At 38.8% G+C, this 21,413-nt stretch overlaps 1 protein-coding gene across 2 annotated transcripts in view; it reads right to left on the reverse strand.

Annotated features, from left to right (window-relative positions):
• Positions 1–19,075, reverse strand: part of LOC140998219 (guanine nucleotide-binding protein G(s) subunit alpha-like) — a 33,042-nt gene extending 13,967 nt beyond the window's left edge. The window contains exons 1-6 of one of the 2 annotated variants that reach the window (XM_073468423.1): positions 17,696–19,075; positions 17,307–17,445; positions 15,529–15,601; positions 11,355–11,409; positions 10,560–10,679; positions 4,243–4,340 (exon numbers count right to left, since the gene is read on the reverse strand). In XM_073468423.1, coding sequence (XP_073324524.1) covers positions 4,243–4,340; positions 10,560–10,679; positions 11,355–11,409; positions 15,529–15,601; positions 17,307–17,445 — 485 coding nt within the window. In that variant the 5' untranslated portion in view covers positions 17,696–19,075. Of the gene's footprint in view, positions 1–4,242; positions 4,341–10,559; positions 10,680–11,354; positions 11,410–15,528; positions 15,602–17,306 lie in introns of both variants that reach the window. The other variant, XM_073468422.1, reaches the window with a different exon arrangement.
• Positions 19,076–21,413: the final 2,338 nt, after the last annotated feature.

The raw sequence follows: 21,413 nt of genomic DNA on the forward strand, positions 1-21,413 counted from the left end.
CCTCTCTCTTTCTCTGCTTCTCCGTTTACATAAGCACACAGAGGGGGGAGGGGAGCACTTCCGGTCTGGCCACCCAGCCCAGCATCTGATCCATAACACTGGGGCTGCTGGGTGTGGGAGAGAGGAGAGGAGAGGAGGGGTGAGGAGAGGGGTGAGGAGAGGAGAGGAGAGGAGAGGAGAGGAGAGGAGAGGAGAGGAGAGGAGAGGAGAGGAGAGGAGAGGAGAGGAGAGATCCCGCAATGCAGGGAAGCCCTCTCTTTCTCTATTTCAATGAATCTGTCTCTTCAATCCTCGTTTTCAATCGCTTCGTCTCTCTATTAGCTTGCAACGCTCTTCCTTCGGCAATCACATTTCTTACAAGGAAGGTCTTTCATGATCATCTTACAGAGAGATTCTGCTGACATCCGAACTCTCCACGGAAAAAAACAGTATCGCACACAGAAGCAACGAAACACCTGTGGACATGCATGCAGTTGAGGTGACAAGGACACACATACACACCCACGAGGCATGTGCACATGTAAGGTCAGGGGTGCAAAGTACATTTAGTCAAGAACACTCATTAAGTTGATCATGGTGAATTTTCATTATTGGGATAGTCATGATTATTCCTCACATCAATGACTTGAAAAAGCCGTCCAGCTGGCTGATGTACATATGTTGTGTCGTATATTGGTTTCCTGATTTATTTTTAATTGACAGGTTAAACAAAATTCCAAACTAAAGTCCGACAGGGAGACGAGGTTACCACCATTTATGTGTCCTTTACTTGTGCAGGAAGACCTTATAATTTATTATCACTCATTTAATTTAATTCTTTCATTGTTTGTTTTTCACCAAAAAAAAAACTGTTTCCTCGTAAAATGTGACATTAAAGCGATTCCATAATTTTTTGTTTTTATTTTAAAGTTTTGAGAAATTTTTGAAGATGATCGGATAATATTGTGAAAATGTTACGTGAAATTTTCATGTCGTCCCACGCCTAGTCCTGTTTCTGATTTTTGGTGGTAATAAACAGCAAATACTCAAAGCATTCAGACGTTCCTCTTTTCTCGGCTGAGAGGGACGGCATAGTGCTGCAACAAACGCTACTCAGTTTAATTAAAGGCATTCATTTTTAAGAATTCAGCCATTCTCGAGTATTTGTTACTGCATTAAAAAAAAAGACATTTCACCAAGGTCGTTAAGGTTTTGGGGTTTGGTACTGATACACTTTTTTTTGTGACATAATACCAACTATTTTGCAGTTTTGCCTTTATTTATAACCCACATTTAAAAAACAAAAAACAAAAAAACAAAACAACTAAATCCTAAACTGAAAACTGATCCGTATGGTCGAATCCCTTACAAATCATTAAAAGTTAAACCAGTGCCTCTTACAAATAAGCATTTCAGATTTCAAGGGGTTACATTTAAATTATTGTTCGAGGCCAAAACAGGTACAAAAATAATAAAAATAATATGAGAGATAAGTTCAAAATATGACAATAACAAGTTTGTGTAGCAGAACTTTGCTTGTTCTTTTTTTTATTTTATGATCCTTCGGAGGGGCCCGACCCGTAGCTAGTTCATGTAATTTTACATAAACTAGCACCAGCTACAACAGTGTAAATGTACTTACAAAATGACTGATCAGTATTACAACATCATAATTTCACTTTGGATACTCCGAGTACATTTTGCTGTTAATATTTATGTATTTTAACGTATGCAGGACTTTTATTCATAACAGATACTTTTACCTTAGTAAAGGACTTCTTCCACCACTGCATAAAGTTACATCTACAAAACACTAACCCAACTATCTCACACATGCATGTCGCTGCAGCAGCACATACTGTACACAAACACGCTCGTGTACACATGTGAGAGACTCTGCGAGCCTCCGCCCTCCGAGAACTCCGGCTTCATGTGACCACTGCATGCCTTATAACAGAGGCAGGCCTGATCAAAAGGCGGATAAGAAAAAAATACCAGAAAAGAAAGAAAGCGTTTGAAACAGAGGAGGGAGGGTCGGACCGAGGGGGTTTCAGGAAGCTCAGGATTTTTGGGAAAAAATACCCTGCCTCAGCACTTGTGACGAATAATTTCGATACGCACAAAACACCAGCAATGAAAACATTCACGAGTCAGCACAGCAAGGACACAATCTCTGTCGCTGCCCCCCCTTCAGACACACACACACACACACACACACACACACACACACACACACACACACACACACTCACACACACACACACACACACTCACACACACACACACACACACAAACCACCACGTCAGTGTTGAAGTTGTTTGGCAAGACTGCAAACTAGTGCAGCCCGAAACGAAAGTCTCCTTAATTACCAACACATTAAAGTGTAACTTTGCAACAGCAGGAAAATATAATCCTATGATCGTTCCCCCAGATCATAAAATCATATTACAATTGTAATATCTGTCAAAATAATACCTTGCAGCCCTGAATCTGGTGATGATTGATATTTCCCTGATTTCAAGTTCCGTGAAAAGACAAAGCCCCACTCCAACTATGAATTGACCCTACTGTCAAGTATCGCCTGTTTAGCCAAAGCCTCCTCCATTGTTGTCTAACATTACTATGAGTCTACAGCCACCATAGCGCCACTGTGACGCTGTTCATGGGCACAGAGATAAGGGGCACTTTGTAGTTTTGGAGAATGAATTCAAACTCAGATTTTTAATATTTACAATATTAATGACGTAATAATAGAAACTCAGAAATATTTATAACTGAATAAACAAGCTGTTCTCAGAGGAAAATAAGGTCCCCAGAACACTGTTTGAAGCTAGGAAAGGTGGCAGGGTCCGCCAAATATAAACAAAGTAAAACAGTATGAAATTGTGTTGTCCTTTAAAGTCAGTTTGTTTATTCAGTTTATTCAGTCATGTTTATTTTAATCAATGAAGATCTTTCTCTTCAGATCAGAAATTATTCAACCAAAACTACATAGTGCACCTTTCAGCTAAACTCTAACATCAGCTTACCATGTTCACACAAGTTTCTCATGTCAGCATGCTAACATTTGCTAATTAGCACTATAAACAAAGTACAGCTGATAAACCAAAGCAAGCCAAAGTGTTGGAAAGGTTCGAGATTAAAACTCAAGAAGTAACGAAAGTTATTACAACTATCCTAAGGGGGACTTGAAGTTGTGTACAAAATTTCATGACAATCCTCAAATAATTACTCCGTCAAGGAGGTTATTGTCTTCAGCAGTATCTGTTTGTTGGTTGGTCTGTTTGTCGGCAGGATTACACAAAAACTATTGAATGGATTTCCAGGAAACCTGGATGGAGGACGGGTCTCGGCCCAGAATAGACCTCATTAACTTTTGATCCGGTTCAAGAGACGGACCCAGGAATTATGGTTAATTTCTCAGGGAATAATGCATGGATCTTGATGGAAGAAAAATCAGCTGAAATTCGGTTGCTGGTATCTTTGAGTGAGTACAATTTGTTGCGAATGAACAGCACTGTAGGGGTCTTGGTGGAGGTATGTGCTCTACTGAGTGCCATTCTAGTTGTAGAGATATTTCAGTCAACCTCTAGAGCCATGCTGCTAGTGTGGCTAAAAACAATTAAAAACACATCAATGAGACACACCATAGTTTATTCTTAGATAATCATCGTCTTGCTGCTGTAAATAGTCACTAGGCACTAAATCTGTGACTCAAACTACTCCCCAAATGCAATATTTACTCCTGTTTGCTAAAAACTACAGTACCAAGCTGTTTTAGTAAATTACTTCTTTTTTTAAAAAAAGATATCACAACATTTTTCATGATCTGTTCTTTAAAGATTTCTGTCCTCTGAAGGAGAGGGTGGGCTTGTGGCTGGGAGCCAAAAACAGGGTAGCGAAGTAAAAAAAAATTCTGTTGAGGTGTATTCATTACAGCTTCCTAACTACCTACTATCAGTACGCACAAACACACAGTGAAGGTAGTGCAGCATTCATTGTCACCTCATGACACCATGACACCTAGCCCTCGCATTTACCACATGGAAACAACACCCAAACACCAAACAGTGTGAGAGCTGTATATAAACATATATATATATATATATATTTATATATATCTATGTATCTATGTGTGAACTAGAGAGTCACACAGAGAAAAAGGAAGCATGTCTTCGTGTCCACCTGCACCTCGTGAGAGCCCTTAGAAATATGATGTTTAAATGAAAATGAAGTGTATGTGTATGTGAACAGAGACTTACTACTGTGCACAGTCGATGAGTTGATATTCGTTGGACCTTTCCCAGCAGGCCCGCACACCCTCGTCCTGCCAGAGGATCCTTGCATGGTCGTAAAACTCCTGGAAAGAGAAAGAGGCATCTGGATCAACATCATACCACAACTAGAAATAACTGCAAGTCAGGCCCTCATTTTACAGCGAGGACCCCTGAAACAATGATATGACATCACAAATTTGGGCTACTAATGTTTTGACACCGTTTGCATCTTCATCAGAGTCTCATACTAGATTTCCCTACCCTGGGAACATCAACTCCTTTTGAAGCGGGTGAAGCACGTTAAACTTCCTCCTACATTTATTACACCTGAAAGTGTATGACCTTATTTATATCTTTGGGTTTTCCTGAGAAGATAACAAACCAATAAAGGGGTTGAAAGTTAGTTTAGCAATTTAAACTTTATGCAAATGAGGGTGAAATTCGCCTGGTGGCTGTGCAGTTTTTCAGTATATCACTATCAAGCATTCTGAATCCATCTTTTCAGTGTCCTGAGCCTCCAAGATTACAGATGCAGACATAGCGAAAATGCTACTGGGAAGAATGTCACCAACATTGTTTGCGAAAAAATGCAGATTGCTTATTTACACAACGTTCGCAAATGAGCAGCTTGCTGGACGAGTCAAATCTTCCAGTGGGTTCAATCAATTAGTTGTGCAACAAAAGCGTACTTTGCAACTATTTTGAGCGAAAATTCTTCTGAGGATTTCATGCTTTTATTTGTCCTGCATGACATTAAAATGAACGTATTTAAAGCCTTGAGTTGTTCTCTATTTTCTGACATTTTATCAAATCACGCAATTAGAGGTTTCACAATCCTCCAAATGCATGATTCAATTTGACTTTAACTTTTAGGTGACGATTAAATTTGATTTTCGATGAATTGTTTGTGGCTTTTTTTTCCAGCCCTGACAGCTATGCCATTGTTAGACTATTGGATCTGGACTTGTAAAGATCAACAGATCACAGGTTTTATGCCCTGAAAACTGTCATTTACGTTTCAAATTCTTCTTTAAAAAGATACTGGTATTTTAGAGCAACAGTGTGACTTAATCCTGGTGGCTTTTTGCAGGTAAGGGTTAGTCAAGTTCAAATATCATTCACAAAAAATAAAGATTCCAGAGTTAAAGAGTTTGTTGCAAAGTTTTTGCAAGTTTGGGAGATAGAAAAACTATTTAGATCAATTTTTGATTTAGAATTGAAATCGTGACACTGCGAGAAGGGATTCATTGAGAAAGCAATCAGCAGATTAGTCAATAAGGTCAATAATCATTAGTTGCATGACTAAAAAGAAGAGAGGAGAAATCCTGTAGTTGTTCATGATCATTCAAATGCAGCACACAACAAATGACCGACTCCTGACATTGGTGAAGTTAACATAAGAAAAGGTTTTGGGGCTGGTTGGAGCCTATTTCTCGTCTTGGTGGGTGAAAAAAGTTTGAGGGCAGATGGGGGGAGGCGGCGATACTCCCTCGTTTAGTTTGTGGTTTAAGACCAGCTCGGAGAGGAGCAGCAGATGAGCGGGCCCTGACGGAGGCAGGAAACAGAGCGGTTCACTGAGTTCATGAAGAAATGGAGAGCTTTGTACTGACACAAGGCTTGGCTGTCACTACACAGGGGCCTATCTCCTCACTACGATCTTCAGCCGGTCACATACAATGTGGTCAAGCACAAATAAGCCATTATGAGCTGTAGAGTTAGACTGTATACCCTTAGAAGTACTTAATTTAACTGAGAGTGAGCAGGTTTTGCAATGACCACGATGTTACTGAAGGATTTACGCAAGTTTGTAAAAGCAGATGGGATGACCGAGGTGGTAACAAGGCGACACTTAAGGTCTGTTTCAAACTAGCAGTTTTGCTGATTATCAGTGTTACTGTTAAGTACCTTCATTTATCATTTATTCCCTGTTTCTCAAACAAGTCAGAAGGCTCCCAAGAGTGATTAAAGAGGGGCTAGGGCGTTGTCAATGAGTTAGCCAAATAGCAAAAAAGTTTGTGGTCTTTTTATTGTCCTTTGCTATTATTTACTCTTTTGAGTTAAAACTAAGATCCCTCAAAGAGAAGTTATCAGAAAAAGTTTCCTGGGTAACTGACAAACCCAGAAAAAATAACCTTGAAGTAGTGAAAAGTGCCAAAGGTGACCTCTTTCAACTGCATTCTTTGCCTGAAAAATGGTCGAAAGCCCTGAAAAGTATTCAGGTTAAAATTCCAAAGAAAAAAAGGAGCAAATCAACACAACTGAGAAGGTGGGTGCGATGACAGTTCACCATTTTTGCTCAACAATTAAATCATCCCAAATACGTACTTGGTTCATCTGATTTGGCGCGATTTAGAGCTCACATGTTTTTCTAATCATCAATTAATTCACTGGCATTTTTGGTTTAAATCACTGAAGTGATTTATCAAACAAAAACACCAAACTTTTGCTGGTTCCTGCCTCTTAAAAGTATTTAATATCTTTTGGTTTTTGGCAATTTGAAGACATCAGCTTGGGCTCTAAGTGCTACCATTTTATTTCTTTTTTAACTAAACCATTGATAGATTAATAAAAGATTAATCATTTCAGCTTAATAGATAGTGAAAACGTGGCTTTCTGAAATAAGAACAATGTTGCTGTATAAGACTGGGTCTAAATGACCAGTGAATTTTAATTTCAGAAATGAACTATAAACCTCACAAAGCCACAACACTTTATATTAGCCCATAACCGAAGTGAAACGCTTTAAAGCTTGTTGTTTTTAAGAGTGCCGTTCATCCACACACTAACTTGTGATTTTCCTTTTTATCCTATCAGAAAACAACATCACTCATCTCCCAGATTCACCAACACATCACAGACTTTGATACGTTTTAAGGAGCAGAGATCATGAAGGTCAACTTCAGGCTCATCAATCAGTTTCTCTTAAAGTTTTCTGTTTGTAAAATTCAGAGAGTTTGACAGAAACAGAAAAAAACTACGATGCAGCTCTGCTTAAGGAAAGGAATGGCTGTGACCTGAGTAAACGTAGACCTACTTCTAGATCCTGTGTGGAAATAGTGCTCTAAAGCCATGCTGCAGTATGTGATTTACTGTGAATTCAACCTGTATATCCTGGTGTTGTGTTCCTGCATACGCACTACATTCAAGTCTTTAAAATCTATGCTACAGCATGAAGTGGATTCAGAGAGTCTCTCTGTGTGTACAACATCCACTTTGTGTTTGTCCGTCGGGAAGAAGGATACCTCCCTTGTTGCTCTTAATGAGATTCCTCCCTTTTGCTTCCTGTCGGAGGTTTTTTTCTTTTTCAAATTGAGGATTTTTAAGAACAGAAGGTGTTGTCTGTTGTAGAAATTGCAAAACCCTGCAAGGCGAATTTTGTGATTTTGAGGTATTTACAGTAAATAAAACTGACTTGACTAACTTGAGAACAATGATGTGTGTCACTGTTCTGTACTACAAAGGTGGCTCAGGGCAGGTGGGCTTGGCAGTAACCAGTCTGCGAGGAATTAAAGTCGTGAGTAAACAACCTCTGGAGTAATTTTTTATCTTGCATAAAGGCGTGGTCCATTTTATAAGTAGCATTGTAGGAGAATGGAGATCCAAACTGCGAGGATTATTGATTAGACACCAAGATCGAAAAGGAAATCGAGACAAAGATATGAAGATTCAATCCTGGCCTTGTGTTTATTTTCTCTCTCTCTCTCTCTCTCTCTCTCTCTCTCTCTCTCTCTCACTTCCTCCTCTGCTAAGGGCAGAGCCAACCAGTCCAACTGGTTTCCAGTAGGCCCTAAGGCCAGGCGAGGGGGAGCGGGCTGAGGAGAAGAGGGAGGCGGTGGAGGAGCTGGAGGAGAGGCTGAGCCTATCAGATAGTTTTCTACCGTAATCTCTTTCCTGAATAACTACCCAATCACTTCCACAGGCAGCAAACAAAGCTTTTCTGTTTCTGGGAGCTGCTACTTTGATTAAACATCGCTTTAGGTAACCAGTGCTGAAATCTCTATTTAAAATGACAGTGGAGCTCCGACGACTCCCCACGTTTATGCTCCAGCCCGCTGCACCCGACATGATAGCAACCAAACTCAAATCAAAGTCCGAGTGCCGTTCTCTCCCTCCGTTGAGAGGCCCTGCAGGTCTACCAGTGGAAGTCTGGTCCAGCCTGAGGGAAGGGTCGGCTTGAGACAGGCCTGCATAATAAACTTGCCATGAAGTAACAGAAACAATATCAGGAGACTTCCTTTTGCTTACACACAAATACACACACTCTTAACTGGAAACTCAGCTGTTGTGTACAAATCTACACTGTGGAAACGGCCGGTTTAAACACTGACGCTATCGCGCTGGAAAAACACCAGGGAAGACACTGCGTTCTTCTTCCTCTATATGTAACCTTTCCCTTATTAAACATTTGAAATGCTATTTAACAAATTGCAGAATATGTCACAGACTTTATAATTTCTCAGCTTTGACTGGTCATTTTTCAGTTTGACAACATCACATCTGTCCTCTAAATTTTTGTTTCTACTTCTTGATTAAAGCGACGTATCACTCCTTAAATTGTAAAACCTTGAAAATCTGCAAACACAGTTTTTTGGGCCACTATACGTGGCATGATTTCATAAAAAAATTCCTAGTAAATCAAAGGAAATTTCTTTGAAAACTAGAACTGACAAAAATTTCTGTCAAATTAATAGATTTGTGATTTGTGTGCGTGTTTGCATAGTGTGAGTTTATAGGCCTGATGATCACAGATACAGTATGTGGGCTTTGAGAGATTAAAAATATCATGATCGCATTTTGACTGAGCAGTAAATCAAATGCATGGGCTTTTACTGATATACTGAAAATTACAATGTTATTCTTTTGAAAAATAGAGCTACAACTATGAATTTTGCTGACTATTTTCTCAATAAATTGGTTTTTAAAGTGTCTGAAAAAAGTGAAAAATGCATGTCGGATTTTCCATGAAGTATTTAAATGTCTTGTTTTTGTTTGACCAGCAGTCCAAAACCCAATAATTTTAAATTAACAATGAAAGGCAAATCATCACACAGCATTTTCAGCATTAATCAGTTATCAAAATCTTCAGATTATTTTTTGCTGTCAAGAAACTAAAAGATTATTTAAATAATCGTTTCAGTCCAATCGAAAAGTGACTCACCTCAACTAATTTTTAACTGTAACAATGTTCAGTTTATCTTATAACTTGTTAATTGTATGACATATTCACTTGAGGAAAAAGAGAGCCGTACAGAAGTAAACCCTTCCTTCTGTTGCATAAACATACATTAAGAAAACAAAGCCCTTTTTTTTTGTCCGTTCCCTTCTCACTAGAGTAAACTGTACCTCTCTGGTTAGTGAGTCACATGCAGGACCATGACCTGCAGCGGCTCTCTCCCAGGCCGCCGGGAGCAGACTGCAGCTCCAGGGGGAAACCCTCTGAGCCTGTGTGTTTCTGGAGGACAGGTCCCTCTAGACACATTTAGGGTTATTACAGACAATCAGTGTTAATAGGCGCTGTGGATCTCTCAGGTGAGAGGCTCATTCAATTGACAGCCTCCCAAGCGGAAGCACACCTGCTAATTACTGAATCACTGCGCAAACACACCAGGCTGCCCTGTGAGGTATCTAACACACCTACAGCACACCTTGCCACCAGAGATGAAGGATTCAGCAGGCGAGATCCGACACTCTACGACATTTGAGAGCAATTGTAATAAGACTTTAAGAACAATTTCAAACACAGCTAAAATTTCATTATCGCTTAACATCTTGCTCAAGTCTTCATTTTAAAAAAACTGAATTAAGTTTAGGGCTGCAACTAATTAACCATTAGTTTCATTATTAATTCATCTACAGATTATTTTCATGATTAATCGTGCGTAAATATTCACATTAAAGAAGCTGGAGCACCAATTTTTATTATTTTATTACTGAAAAAATGTAATTGTTGCCAAAAATGTTTCCATCGACTATCAAATAAATCAACTAACTCGTTTAACTTTTTCTTTTGGCTCTAATCAAGTTATATAAAACCTGAGTACCCAACATTGGCCTCTACATCACACAGATTAGCTCCTGACTTTGTCATCCAAACATTTGCTTTTCAGATTTTGTTGAAAGATTGTGCACAAATTGTAAGACAGCATATAAACTATATGAACTGCCTCTGGTAATAAGATGGGGCACTTCACGGACCTCCCGATGACTTTAGGGTTTAGAGGTCATCAGTACAAACTGGGGCTTGCAGTTGAAAGAAGGAAACAAAACATTGTAGAAGTCAGAGAGTCAAGAGTTCAACTTACCGAAGGAAACTCAAAATCCTTCTGGTTTGCTTGGTTCATGACGTACTCGATTCGGCATCGGTTTGCAGGAGTGGCTAACTGGCATGGCGGTGTGAGTGTATTCATGGCTGCCACAATCGTCTGGATGGAAAGAACAGAACAAGAAAACTTAATATAATAATGAATTAAAAAAAACGTCAACACTAACAGAACAGCAGAGTTAATAGTCAACTTTATTTAGTTTAAGTTTGCTTAAAACTCCTACATCTACACGACAAAGGGAGCTTCATTTCACTGAGCTAGACTCTTATTTTGAAGGAAAACTATTGCCTGACGTTCATTAGACAATATTTTAAAAGCATCAGAAAATTGTTGTCAGTCTTAAAACAACAGTGTTTCCTCTACATTCATCCAGGAGTGATGGACTTTCACATTAAGAAAACTACCGCCACAGATAGATAAAAGGGGAAATTGAACATTATAATCTCAATAACAAAACCGCCACCACCGCTACAAAACAATTACAGAGGAAACACTGAAACAAAGTTCCTTTATTGCCTCAGTGGGTCAGGAATAATTCTCAAACGCTCAAATATTTTATCGAAAATCACATAATTTCTATTACACACGCAAAGATTTTTTAGAGGCAAACAGACTACACTGTGATGCTAACACTTCTCTCATCAAGTCCTCAAATCTGTCCGTCAAATCTCTCATAGTTGCTGCCTGTACGGTGGTTAAAGTGCTACAAGCTGTTTAAGAAACCCAAGCTTCCCACTGTACCATGCAAAATGGGTCAAAAGATCAGTTTCTTACCTCTATAGCTTCTTTAATGTTGTTTTTAATATCGTGAATTTTCTGCTTTTTCTCCCTGTGAAGAACAAAGAAGGGTTAATGTTATTTATTTTTTAACACAGCAGCATAAATTTTGAGAATTAAGCATTATTAACCCGAGTCATCAAGGTAAACATTGAATGCAGACCATCACTTCTCTTAAATGCTTATAATAAAAACCCTGATTGTTCCAAGACATGTTTTGTTTCTTCAGCGTGGAGGAGGTTAAATAACACTAGACATCAGTATTACAGCTGCTTCAGATGCACAGATACCTTCATTTTGCTGACCAAGTGCACCTCCTGAATTTTGTGTACGTGCTGATACAAAATGAGAACAGCAGTATGTCTCTTAATTTTGACAATGACATTCATCAAACAGAAAACTGCAGAGTGGAGGTTGCGGAGGACGGACTGTTAATGCACATTTTAAGGTGTTTTTTTGCGTCCAATTTCAACTACAACCTACCACAAGCACAAAGAAGAATCCAAAGTATTAGCAAACACAATGATATGTTCCAGATTGTGTCCTTTTTTTGTTGTAAAGACAAACAGGATTTCAGCATCACCACTTAGTTTATGCAATCTGTGGGCTTCGCTGATACCAGTAGTAAAGGCCTAACGTCACACAGGTCTTTCAGACACCTGGGCTGCCAGGGTTAGGTGTTGAATTCTTTCAAAAGTTTGACAATCGAAAGGCAGATTTGATACTGAAATTCCCGAAATGAAACGACCTTAGAGCCGCTTACACAATCGGGTACCTGCATGGTGTGATTTCTCCTGAATGACCCAAGGTAAAAATATCTGAGTATATCAGAGCAAGACTCGGCATAGCACGTGTGTTACGTCTGAGTGCAGTGTGCAGCATGTCGACACTACAGCAGCAGCGGGTCCCATCAAGACCACTGAATCAGGCCTGTAATACTTATGTGGAGCAGAAGGATTTGGCATTGATGAAAATGTTTTGAAAAAAATTATTTCTTATGGATGATCATTGTTTCCATAATTAAATAAACAAGCTGTTCTCAGAGGAAAATAAGGTCCCAACAACACTGTTTGAAGCTAGAAAGGTGGCAGGGTCCGCCAAATATAAACAAAGTAAAACCGTATGAAATTGTGTTGTCCTTTAAGGTCAGTTTGTTTATTCAGTTTATTGTTTATTTAGTTTGTTTAGGCATAAAAATCAGTCATCGAAGATCTTTCTCTTCAAATTAAAATTTCTTCCCAAAAACTACATAGTGCACCTTAAAAAAATTCTGCTGTTGTGCTTATTGATGGCTGTCTGCACAGCTGGAAAAACAATCGCACCAATCAAACCTTTGCAGGCTGGTTTAAAAAATTCAAAGTTAGCTCCAAAACTCTAGGGGGCAGCATAACGACTTAATGCTGCAAGGTATACTAGCTACTTTGCTGTAGCTATCATTTGTCGTCACACCTAGCTGCTGTTACCACGTAGCTCAGTTAGATGTAAAGCTAAATGTCCCCATTGGCTGACGAGAGTGTGTCAGCATCTCAATCTTGGATGACGGGGGAGTCACCGCGCGAAACCAGCCTCCCAGTGAACACGGCTGGACACCAGACTGGGACTGAACAAAGCCTCTGAGACCACCAGTTTTAAGACAGGGGATGCAGTAAGGAGGTGATTTACAGTAGGGCAAAAACGGCGTGTGGAGCTGGAATATTTTCACGACCAAACCGGTGATGATTGTGGTAGACAAACCAAGACTGTTTTGGGGAGTTTTATTTAGTTTGCATATTTAGATATCTAAATATATATCTCGATTTCTCATTATCTCCTTTATCAGTGCTGACTCTGCTGTGAAAAGTTCTCATACTCAGTGATCTCATTAGACTACTGATCCCACTTTAAAAATTAAGATTTACCGAACAAAAAAGCTAAGAAACAGCATCAGTTTTGATTATTTACTTAAAGGAAGGAGATGTTTTAACTTCGTAAGCGTGGCTTCAGAGAGCTTCCCTCGGCTCCCCGTTCCTTTATTTCACTCAAAGGTACCGCGGTAGCACAGAGAGAGAGAGAGAGAGAGAGAGAGACTACATTCCTCACACCGGGACCTCTGACGAAAAACAAAACAAAAAAAGGACACCCACTTTGAAATGAACTACTATACCGGTCTCTTCTCACCTCAGCCACAATGCCCCTCTCACCCTCCTCTTATATCACTGTGTCACTCCCCATCAGCTCTTCCTGTCCCCATCCTCCCAGCACCTTGCACTGACTGGCACTGCCCTGCACCAAGAGGGGAAACGCAGCAAGGTGAAACCCTCCGGCCCAAAGAGAGCAACAAACCCCGGAGCTTAACACGACTGGGGAGTGACAGCAGACTGTGGATTTGTCATTACACCAGAGCGTCTGGGTCTGTGAGCAGCATCTGTTCGACATGACCCAAAAATAAGCACATGATGATGCTCCTGTACCCAAAACCCCTTTCTAGGAAACGGATGATTAAGAATAGAAAAATGTGACTTTTGTTTCCATTACATCAATTTGGGATCGAGTTTTAGGACATTCACAAGACAGGATAGCTTGAAAAACACCCAGGGCAATGTTTCCATGAAAACCTGAAACAGATAAAGCACTCTTCTTCTGTTACACAAACCTTGAGTATTTACTCCAAAACATTACATAAATCTGCCCAAAACATGTGACTTCATTATCTTCATTAGCCCATACTGGGTAAGGTTTTTTTTAAACAATGAGAAGCATGCCAATGGAAATGGGAAAAACAAATATTTGTATACCTGCCAGGTGATCAGTTTCAACTGATTAAGATCCTTCATGTCTGGAAACTCAGGCTAAGTTTTCCGTCTTATGATCAGTGCAATGATATGTCATGTTATAAAACAAAAGGGAAAATCAGGTTTTCCCTTCTTTCGGACAGTGGAAAGCTGCTAATTTATATTACACCAAGCAAACTGCCCAAGAACACAAGAAGCCACATTACAGAAAAAGAAGGTAATCATATTCTGCTGCAACTAATGATCATATTCACTGTTGATTAATCTGCTGATTATTTTCTCGATTATTCGATTAGTTGATGACAAAAAATGGTGAAAAATGTCGATCAGTGCTTCACAAAGTCCAAGATGAAGTCCTCGGATGTCTTGTTTTGTCCACAACCCAAAGATATTCAGAAACCAGAAACCAGGAAATAATCACATTTAAGAAGCTGGAATTTAAGAATTTAGATTTTTTTCCCTTAAAAAATGTGTCAAACCGATTAATCGATTATCAGAATAGATGCCGATTAAATTAATAGTTGATATTTAATCCATTAATGGTTCCATTTCTAAAAAAGAACTAGACTACAAGAACTTCTGAGGCTAGAAAATATTTCATTATTAGAAAAATACAATTTCTATATGTTGTAGCTCGCTACAAGCTACAAGAACAGTGGGATTTTGAGCACTTTTATTATGAGTAGTATTGGTTGTATGCACTTATTGTTATTATGAAAATTAAAATAAAATATTGTTAAGGGTTGGATTATTGTAATGTTGTTGTAAACCTGCAGCTAACAATCATTTAATCCATTGTTAGCAGATTAATCTGCTGATTATTGTCTCAATTCATCGATGAATCACTTCATCACGAAATGTTGGAAAACAGTGAATAAAAAGCTCATGGCAGGTTCATGAAAAGTCTTGTTTTGTCTGATGAAATGTCCCGAAACCAAAGAAATTGAATTAATTGTGATACCAACGGAATAAATGAGATACAAACACACTGAAAACAGCAAATCCGAGCATTTGAGGAGCTGTAACCTGAGAACATTGGATTAGCTTTGATTGAGAAATGTCAACAGAGGTAGTTTTTGATTAAATTTCCGTCCATTGACTAATCAACTCTTTGTTTCACCTCTATTGTAATACACATTGTTGTCAACGTAGTTCCTAATTAAGTAATCTTATTGTTGTAGTTGACTAAACCGGACAGTGACAGTATCATTTGTATTTTGTGAATGCAGTCCTCCCCGAAACATCAACACATTATCAAGGTATTTGGTCAACAAATTTCGTCACTGATCCTGTCAGTATCACCTTTAAATCATCAGTTCTTCACCTATATACTGTGTGATCAAATGTGCTGTAGGTGTGTGCGATTAACAGAACAATACAGGAAAGAAACCGACACTTACTCTGCGTTGAAGCCATTAACGTGCAATATTCGCATCTGTTTGACTATCGTGCTTTTCCCGGATTCACCGGCCCCTGAAAGCAGAAAGAGAAAAGAAAAATAAGTCAGACAATGTTGATTAAGAGTTGTACTCTAATCAAAATATCCAAATACACCTGAAAACTAGTGGATGATGGTTCATCACTGGATACCTGATCCAGGATGACGATGACGTTCAAGAGCTACAAACTCAGTTTTACCCATAAGTGATTTGAACTTCAGGGATTTGTTTCTCAACACCGAGGACACTGTCCACAATCACAAACCATCCACGCGTCTGCACCTTCCATACTCGAGCCGAGCCGAGCCGAGCTAGATGGCGAGACTCCAAAACAGCCAATCAGAGGGCCAGGTGCGGCTGAAATCATCTCAACTGCTCAAGTGCTGTTGTTTGAGTATAATTTTGAGTGAATGAAATTTACTTGAATATTACCATATCATGCTAGCTTATATACTTCTACTTCACTACATTTCAGAGGCAAATATGCACTTTTTAACCTCACTACGTTAACTTGACAGCTGTAGTTGTCTTGTTTGGGGTTCCCTGTCAGTCGTCAGCAGCTACGACAGCTCCACCTCAACCAGCTACGAGAGTGAAATGCTTACTGCTGCAGGTAATAGGACGCTGAACACAGGAATTTTACATGTAATAAAGTATTTTTACGCTGCTATATTGGTACTCTTACTAATAAAGGATCGTAGTCTTTCTTCCACCTCTGCTTCCAGATGTGAGGAGGGCTCCGAGCATCAGGAATGAGGTTGACGAGATCAGCTCAGGATATCGCCTAAATGTTTGATTTCTTTTAGCAGTAGCTAAATGTCATCCAGGGCAGACGGAGGAAACCTGTCGGGCCCGGATAAATACTTTTAAGTATCGATAAAATGTCACTCTCCGTAATTCTGGAGAATAACGAGAAGAAATCCTACGTGTCCATCATTGCAAACTGAAAACGAGGTAGAAAGAACACGTCCTCAACTGGAAACGATGAGCTATAGGCTACAGGCCTAAGTGTAAATTAACAAATCTAGGATCAAATTTCAGATTAGAATGAACGGGACAGTCATTCAAGGGAAGCTAGTAATAGTAATAGTAATCCTAATTTGCTCTCAGTACTCCAAGAGGCTTAGCAGGATACTAGCCCTGCTGGCCTTAAGGTTCAGGCTGTATCGTGACATGAAGGCCTACGTGATGAAGCCAGGAATCATATTATCGAATTAAAAAAACAGTCAAGTTTGATTAGAGAATATACATTTCCAGGTTAGCTTGTGTGGACAGGGAATATGCAAAGGTTGAGCGAGCAGTCTGAAATATCAAACGACGAGTCTGTAGGCCTAAATAACTCAAGGTGAGGGTACCCACACAACGAACACATCACAAATGATCCCGTGTGTGTCGTCCTGTACGTCTTCTCGAGAAACAACCGTGCATGCAACGCCTATTGGTGGCCTCCCAGCCTCTGCATGCTGCCTTTACACAAATGGTGTCTGTCTGTCTGTCTGTCTGTCTGTCTGTCTGTCTGTCCACCGTCTCTCACATGTTCTGTGATCATGCTCCATAATCAGCCATGAATGCAGGAGACAGGCCTGACAGAAGACACTGTAAACCCAGTGGTGTAGTGACATCATGTCATTGCATCATTTGTTGGTGCTTTCAGGCAGTTTTTCAGTGAAACTATTGATATAACATTTGTATAAACAGGCAAATAACACATTTAAGCACAAAATGGACACAGAACCTACCTAATAGTAGTAGCCGGTGAGTGGCCCGGTATATCTGTTTGTCTTTTTGGAGCTGCTTCTCTATCTTCTTGTTGGCTTCCCTCTGTGCCTTCTCCTCATTTCGTTGGTCTTCAGTCTTACTATTGCCAAGACAGCCCATCTTCCCAAAAAACCCAGTGTTAGGTTCAGGGGGGAGGCAGGGTGGGTGGGTGGTTGGTTGGGTGGGTGGGTGTAAAGGGAGGGAGGGAGGAAGGAGGGAGGGTGTTGATCAGAAGTAAAAAATAAAATAAAATAAAAATAAAATCTAAATTCCTAAACTGGCCCAACAGAGGAACACCTGGCTCAAAATGGGTGACATTTATGTTGCCAGATGCAGATGAAAACAGATGTTTAAAAAAAGAAAAGAAAACCTGTCAGGTAGTAGACGGTGGGCTCCACCAGGCTTTGGCACAATTCTGTATGGATGGATGTGGCTATTTACTGGCAGTTTCTCAACAAGAGATCACTCAACAACAACAACAAAAAAGAAAGGAAAGGAGCAGAGCAACGATGCCGCCCTCTCAGACGCTTGATTCTTGTGTTTTTCACTGTAAATCCGCAATGAAGTCATCAACATTGATATGAGAGTGGATGTGAAATCTCCAGCCCTTGCAACGTACGGTGGTCCTCTCTCTCTCTCTTTCTCTCTCCTTGAATATGTCGCGTTTAAACAAAACAAAACAAAACAATAATTAAAAAAAAAAAAAGATATGTATTTTCACGCTTTTACGTTGAATTTTCTTAGCAAATGTCTCCTCCGGAGCCCATCTTCGGCAGATATCTCACAACTGCCATTCAATTCATTTCCACTCACAACCCTCCTCCTCCTTCTTCTTCTTCTTCTTCTTCCTCCTCCTTTTAAATATGATATTTTCAGGTTATTATTTTTAAAAGGTTGCTGAAATCCGTTTCTCCAGCTCACCAATGCACATCAGAGGGGCGGGTGAGAGAAAAAAAAAATAATTAAAAAATAAATATTTCCTCTTAAAATGACGGCATGTGAATCATCAGGCTACACCGGGGCTTCTTTCTCTCTCTCTCTATCACAGGTCCGTCACATTATACATTTTCTTGGGGAGGCTTGTTCGTCGTTGATGTTTTTGCGACCTTATCGATAATATCCTGTTTTTTTGGCCGATGTCAAGATTATTTCCTCTCCCCCTCGTCAACAGATGCTGGTGCTCGCCTTGTCGGAGGGGTTTGACCAGACCCACACACACAAAAAAAGGCCCCTTCTCAGTCCTCTTTTTCTCTCTCTGTAACGTTAATTTGTGTTTCTCCTCACATCGGAGAGCCTCTCCGAGCGAGCAAAGGCGGTTTTTTTTTTTTTTTTTTTTTTTTTTTTTTGGTGGCAGCTGGATGTCCTTGAATGTATCGCAATATCCAGGTGATATTGGTGGAAAATCCTCCGTTATTTTCCCGTTTGGCGCAGGTACAGCCCGCTGTCAAGTCTCTCAGCTTTTTGTATTCCCTTTGAGTCCGTATGGTAGATTATGGTTACATGTGCATGATACATGAACATACCGCGGTGTTTTCAATCACTGGTCCGACGGCGAGGCATTCTTTTTTTTTTTTTTTTCTAGCCGCCGAGAGGCCGCGTCCGCTCCGATGAACCGGTCGGAGGAGATGAGAGTCGTTTCTTTGCGGTGTTACTCTGAATTATTTTTGCCCCCTTTTTTCTCTGAGAATTGTACATTGAGATAGATAGCGTTGAAGAGGTGGGGTGGGGCAAACGGCTCTCACGGAACCCTGGGAACGAAGAACCGTGGTCAAGTTCCCCGGGACGACAATTCACGCTTCCGGTGAAAGATTTCACAATAAAGCCCCCCCTTCGTGCCCAAGTGACGCTCACACAGTGGTTAGGATGATCTGACCTGCTTTCTGTGAGAAAATTCATATTTGTATTCATTTGTATCAATCATCAGACTTTATTTATATAGCACCGCGAGTAATGAGTCAAAATGCAAGTCAAAGTAAAACAAACAATAATGGGTTTAGAGACTAATGCACACCAACTGCAGTAAAAGATTAGTAGAATAGTTAAAATAATAAGAGACAAAGATTTAAAGATAAAAAGCAGCAATGAAATAATAAAAGATAAGGAATAAAAGATAAATACGAGCAATAACATAATAATAGATAAAGAATTAAAGATATAAAAGCAGCGATAAAATAATAAAAGATCAAGAATCAAAGATAAACGAGCAATAAAATAGAATATAAAGATAAAATAAAATGTTGCACGGAAAAGTTGATTTTAAAAAAGTCAATCAAATAAGATTAACTTAAATAGAAATAATAATAAGATTTAAATAAAAATCTGAAAAAGCAGAAATGGTTATGATAAAAACAAGTAAGTAAGTAAAACATTTTTAATATAGCAGCTTTGTCAGAGCACGGTCACAAGGTGCTTCACAAATAAGATTAAATAAAACATCAATACCATTAAAACAGTACTTTTTTACTTTACTTTACTTAGTATATAAGTATATGCTAAAGTAAAGTATATGAAATAAGTATGGACATTAAAGCCATAAAACATAAAAGCCAGACTGAATAGATGGGTTTATTTAGTGTGTTTAAAAGTATCAATATTTCCAGCTCCTCTCAGATCCCTTTCTCAAATGTAGAATTCATTCATTAGCTCCTGACAGTAGCTGAAGAATCTAAATCAGGTTTTTTACCAGGTGGGTTTTCACATACAAGGAATTGCCTCAGTATCTTTGTGTCTGATAACCATAGTAAGAGAAAAGGTTAAAAACAAAACACAAAAGTCAAGAATCATAAATATAAAATAGACAAATTCTCAAAGGGGCACTATGAAGCTTTGGAGAAGAAATTCAGGGTCATATTCATATAAACAAAGTAAAACAGTATGAAATTGTGTTTTCCTTTAAGGTCAGTTTGTTTATTCAGTTATTCAGTTTGTTTAGGCATAAATAAATAAAAAAATCAATCAATAAAGATCTTTCTCTTCTGATTGACATTTCTTCACCAAAACTACATAGTGCACCTTTTACAAAATGTTATTGAAAACAAAGTTGCCTAATGAATATGTTTTAAAATGAAAAGAGCTGTACAGTAGCCAGAAGTAATGTTTATTATATTACAATGTTTAAATTATTTGCAGATAATTAATTAGTCTAGTGGTTCCTAATCTTGGGACTGGGGCCATCCAGCATCTTCAGATAAATTTGGGGATAGTGGTGGGTGATTAATGAAAGAGAACAGAAGAGGAAACAAGTTATTTAACCCAACTTTGTGTTCCTTTTCCCCCAACTTTGCTCTAATCTTTGCTTTTCTAGAATAATGGATCATTTTACTGCTTCGGGCCTCGAACACTTACTTAAATAAAACTTAAAACTTGAAGTTAAGAAGGTAAATGTCTGAGTGGTGAAAGTACTAACAACTCATAGACATCAAAAACTGGACAACAGGCCTCTGATTGCCTTACGAAATGGGTCTCAAGCCAAAACAGTTTTTTCTTAAGCAATAAATGACATTCTATAATCTTATTATATCATTTTCTTTATGTAAAATCTTAATCTGTAAAGTAACTACAGCTGTCAAATAAATGCAGTGCTGTAAAAAAGTACAATATTTCCCTCTGAACTGTAGTGGGGATGAAGTTGAACGTAGTATAACTACCTTTACTTTCCACACTGATGCCTGTAAATAATCCAATGGAGACGTCCCCACAACCCAAACACTTTATATGTATTGTTTTATATTTTGCACCATCAATAATTTTCATTATTTACAAAATTTTACTTTAAATATTTCCTGTTGGCGATGCTATGAATGAATAAACATTTGAGGTCAATTAGAATATGTCATTTAACAAAAAAAGTACAATACATTAACTATAAAATAGAAAAATATAATTATAATGCTCACAAAACATTATAATCCAATTTACATGACTATAATGTTTGTGAGTAGCCTACTCCTAAGTAGCACATTAGTCAATAATACAGTGAATATTTATACTTGTGAATAGACAACAAACACAATAAATGCATGAATAATCAAACGTTTTTAACGTGTAACTCTTGCAACATATCAAGGCAAAAGAAATGTGGTGCTTTT

This window comes from Pagrus major, chromosome 6 (genome assembly GCF_040436345.1).
Source record: "Pagrus major chromosome 6, Pma_NU_1.0".
NCBI lineage: Eukaryota > Metazoa > Chordata > Actinopteri > Spariformes > Sparidae > Pagrus > Pagrus major.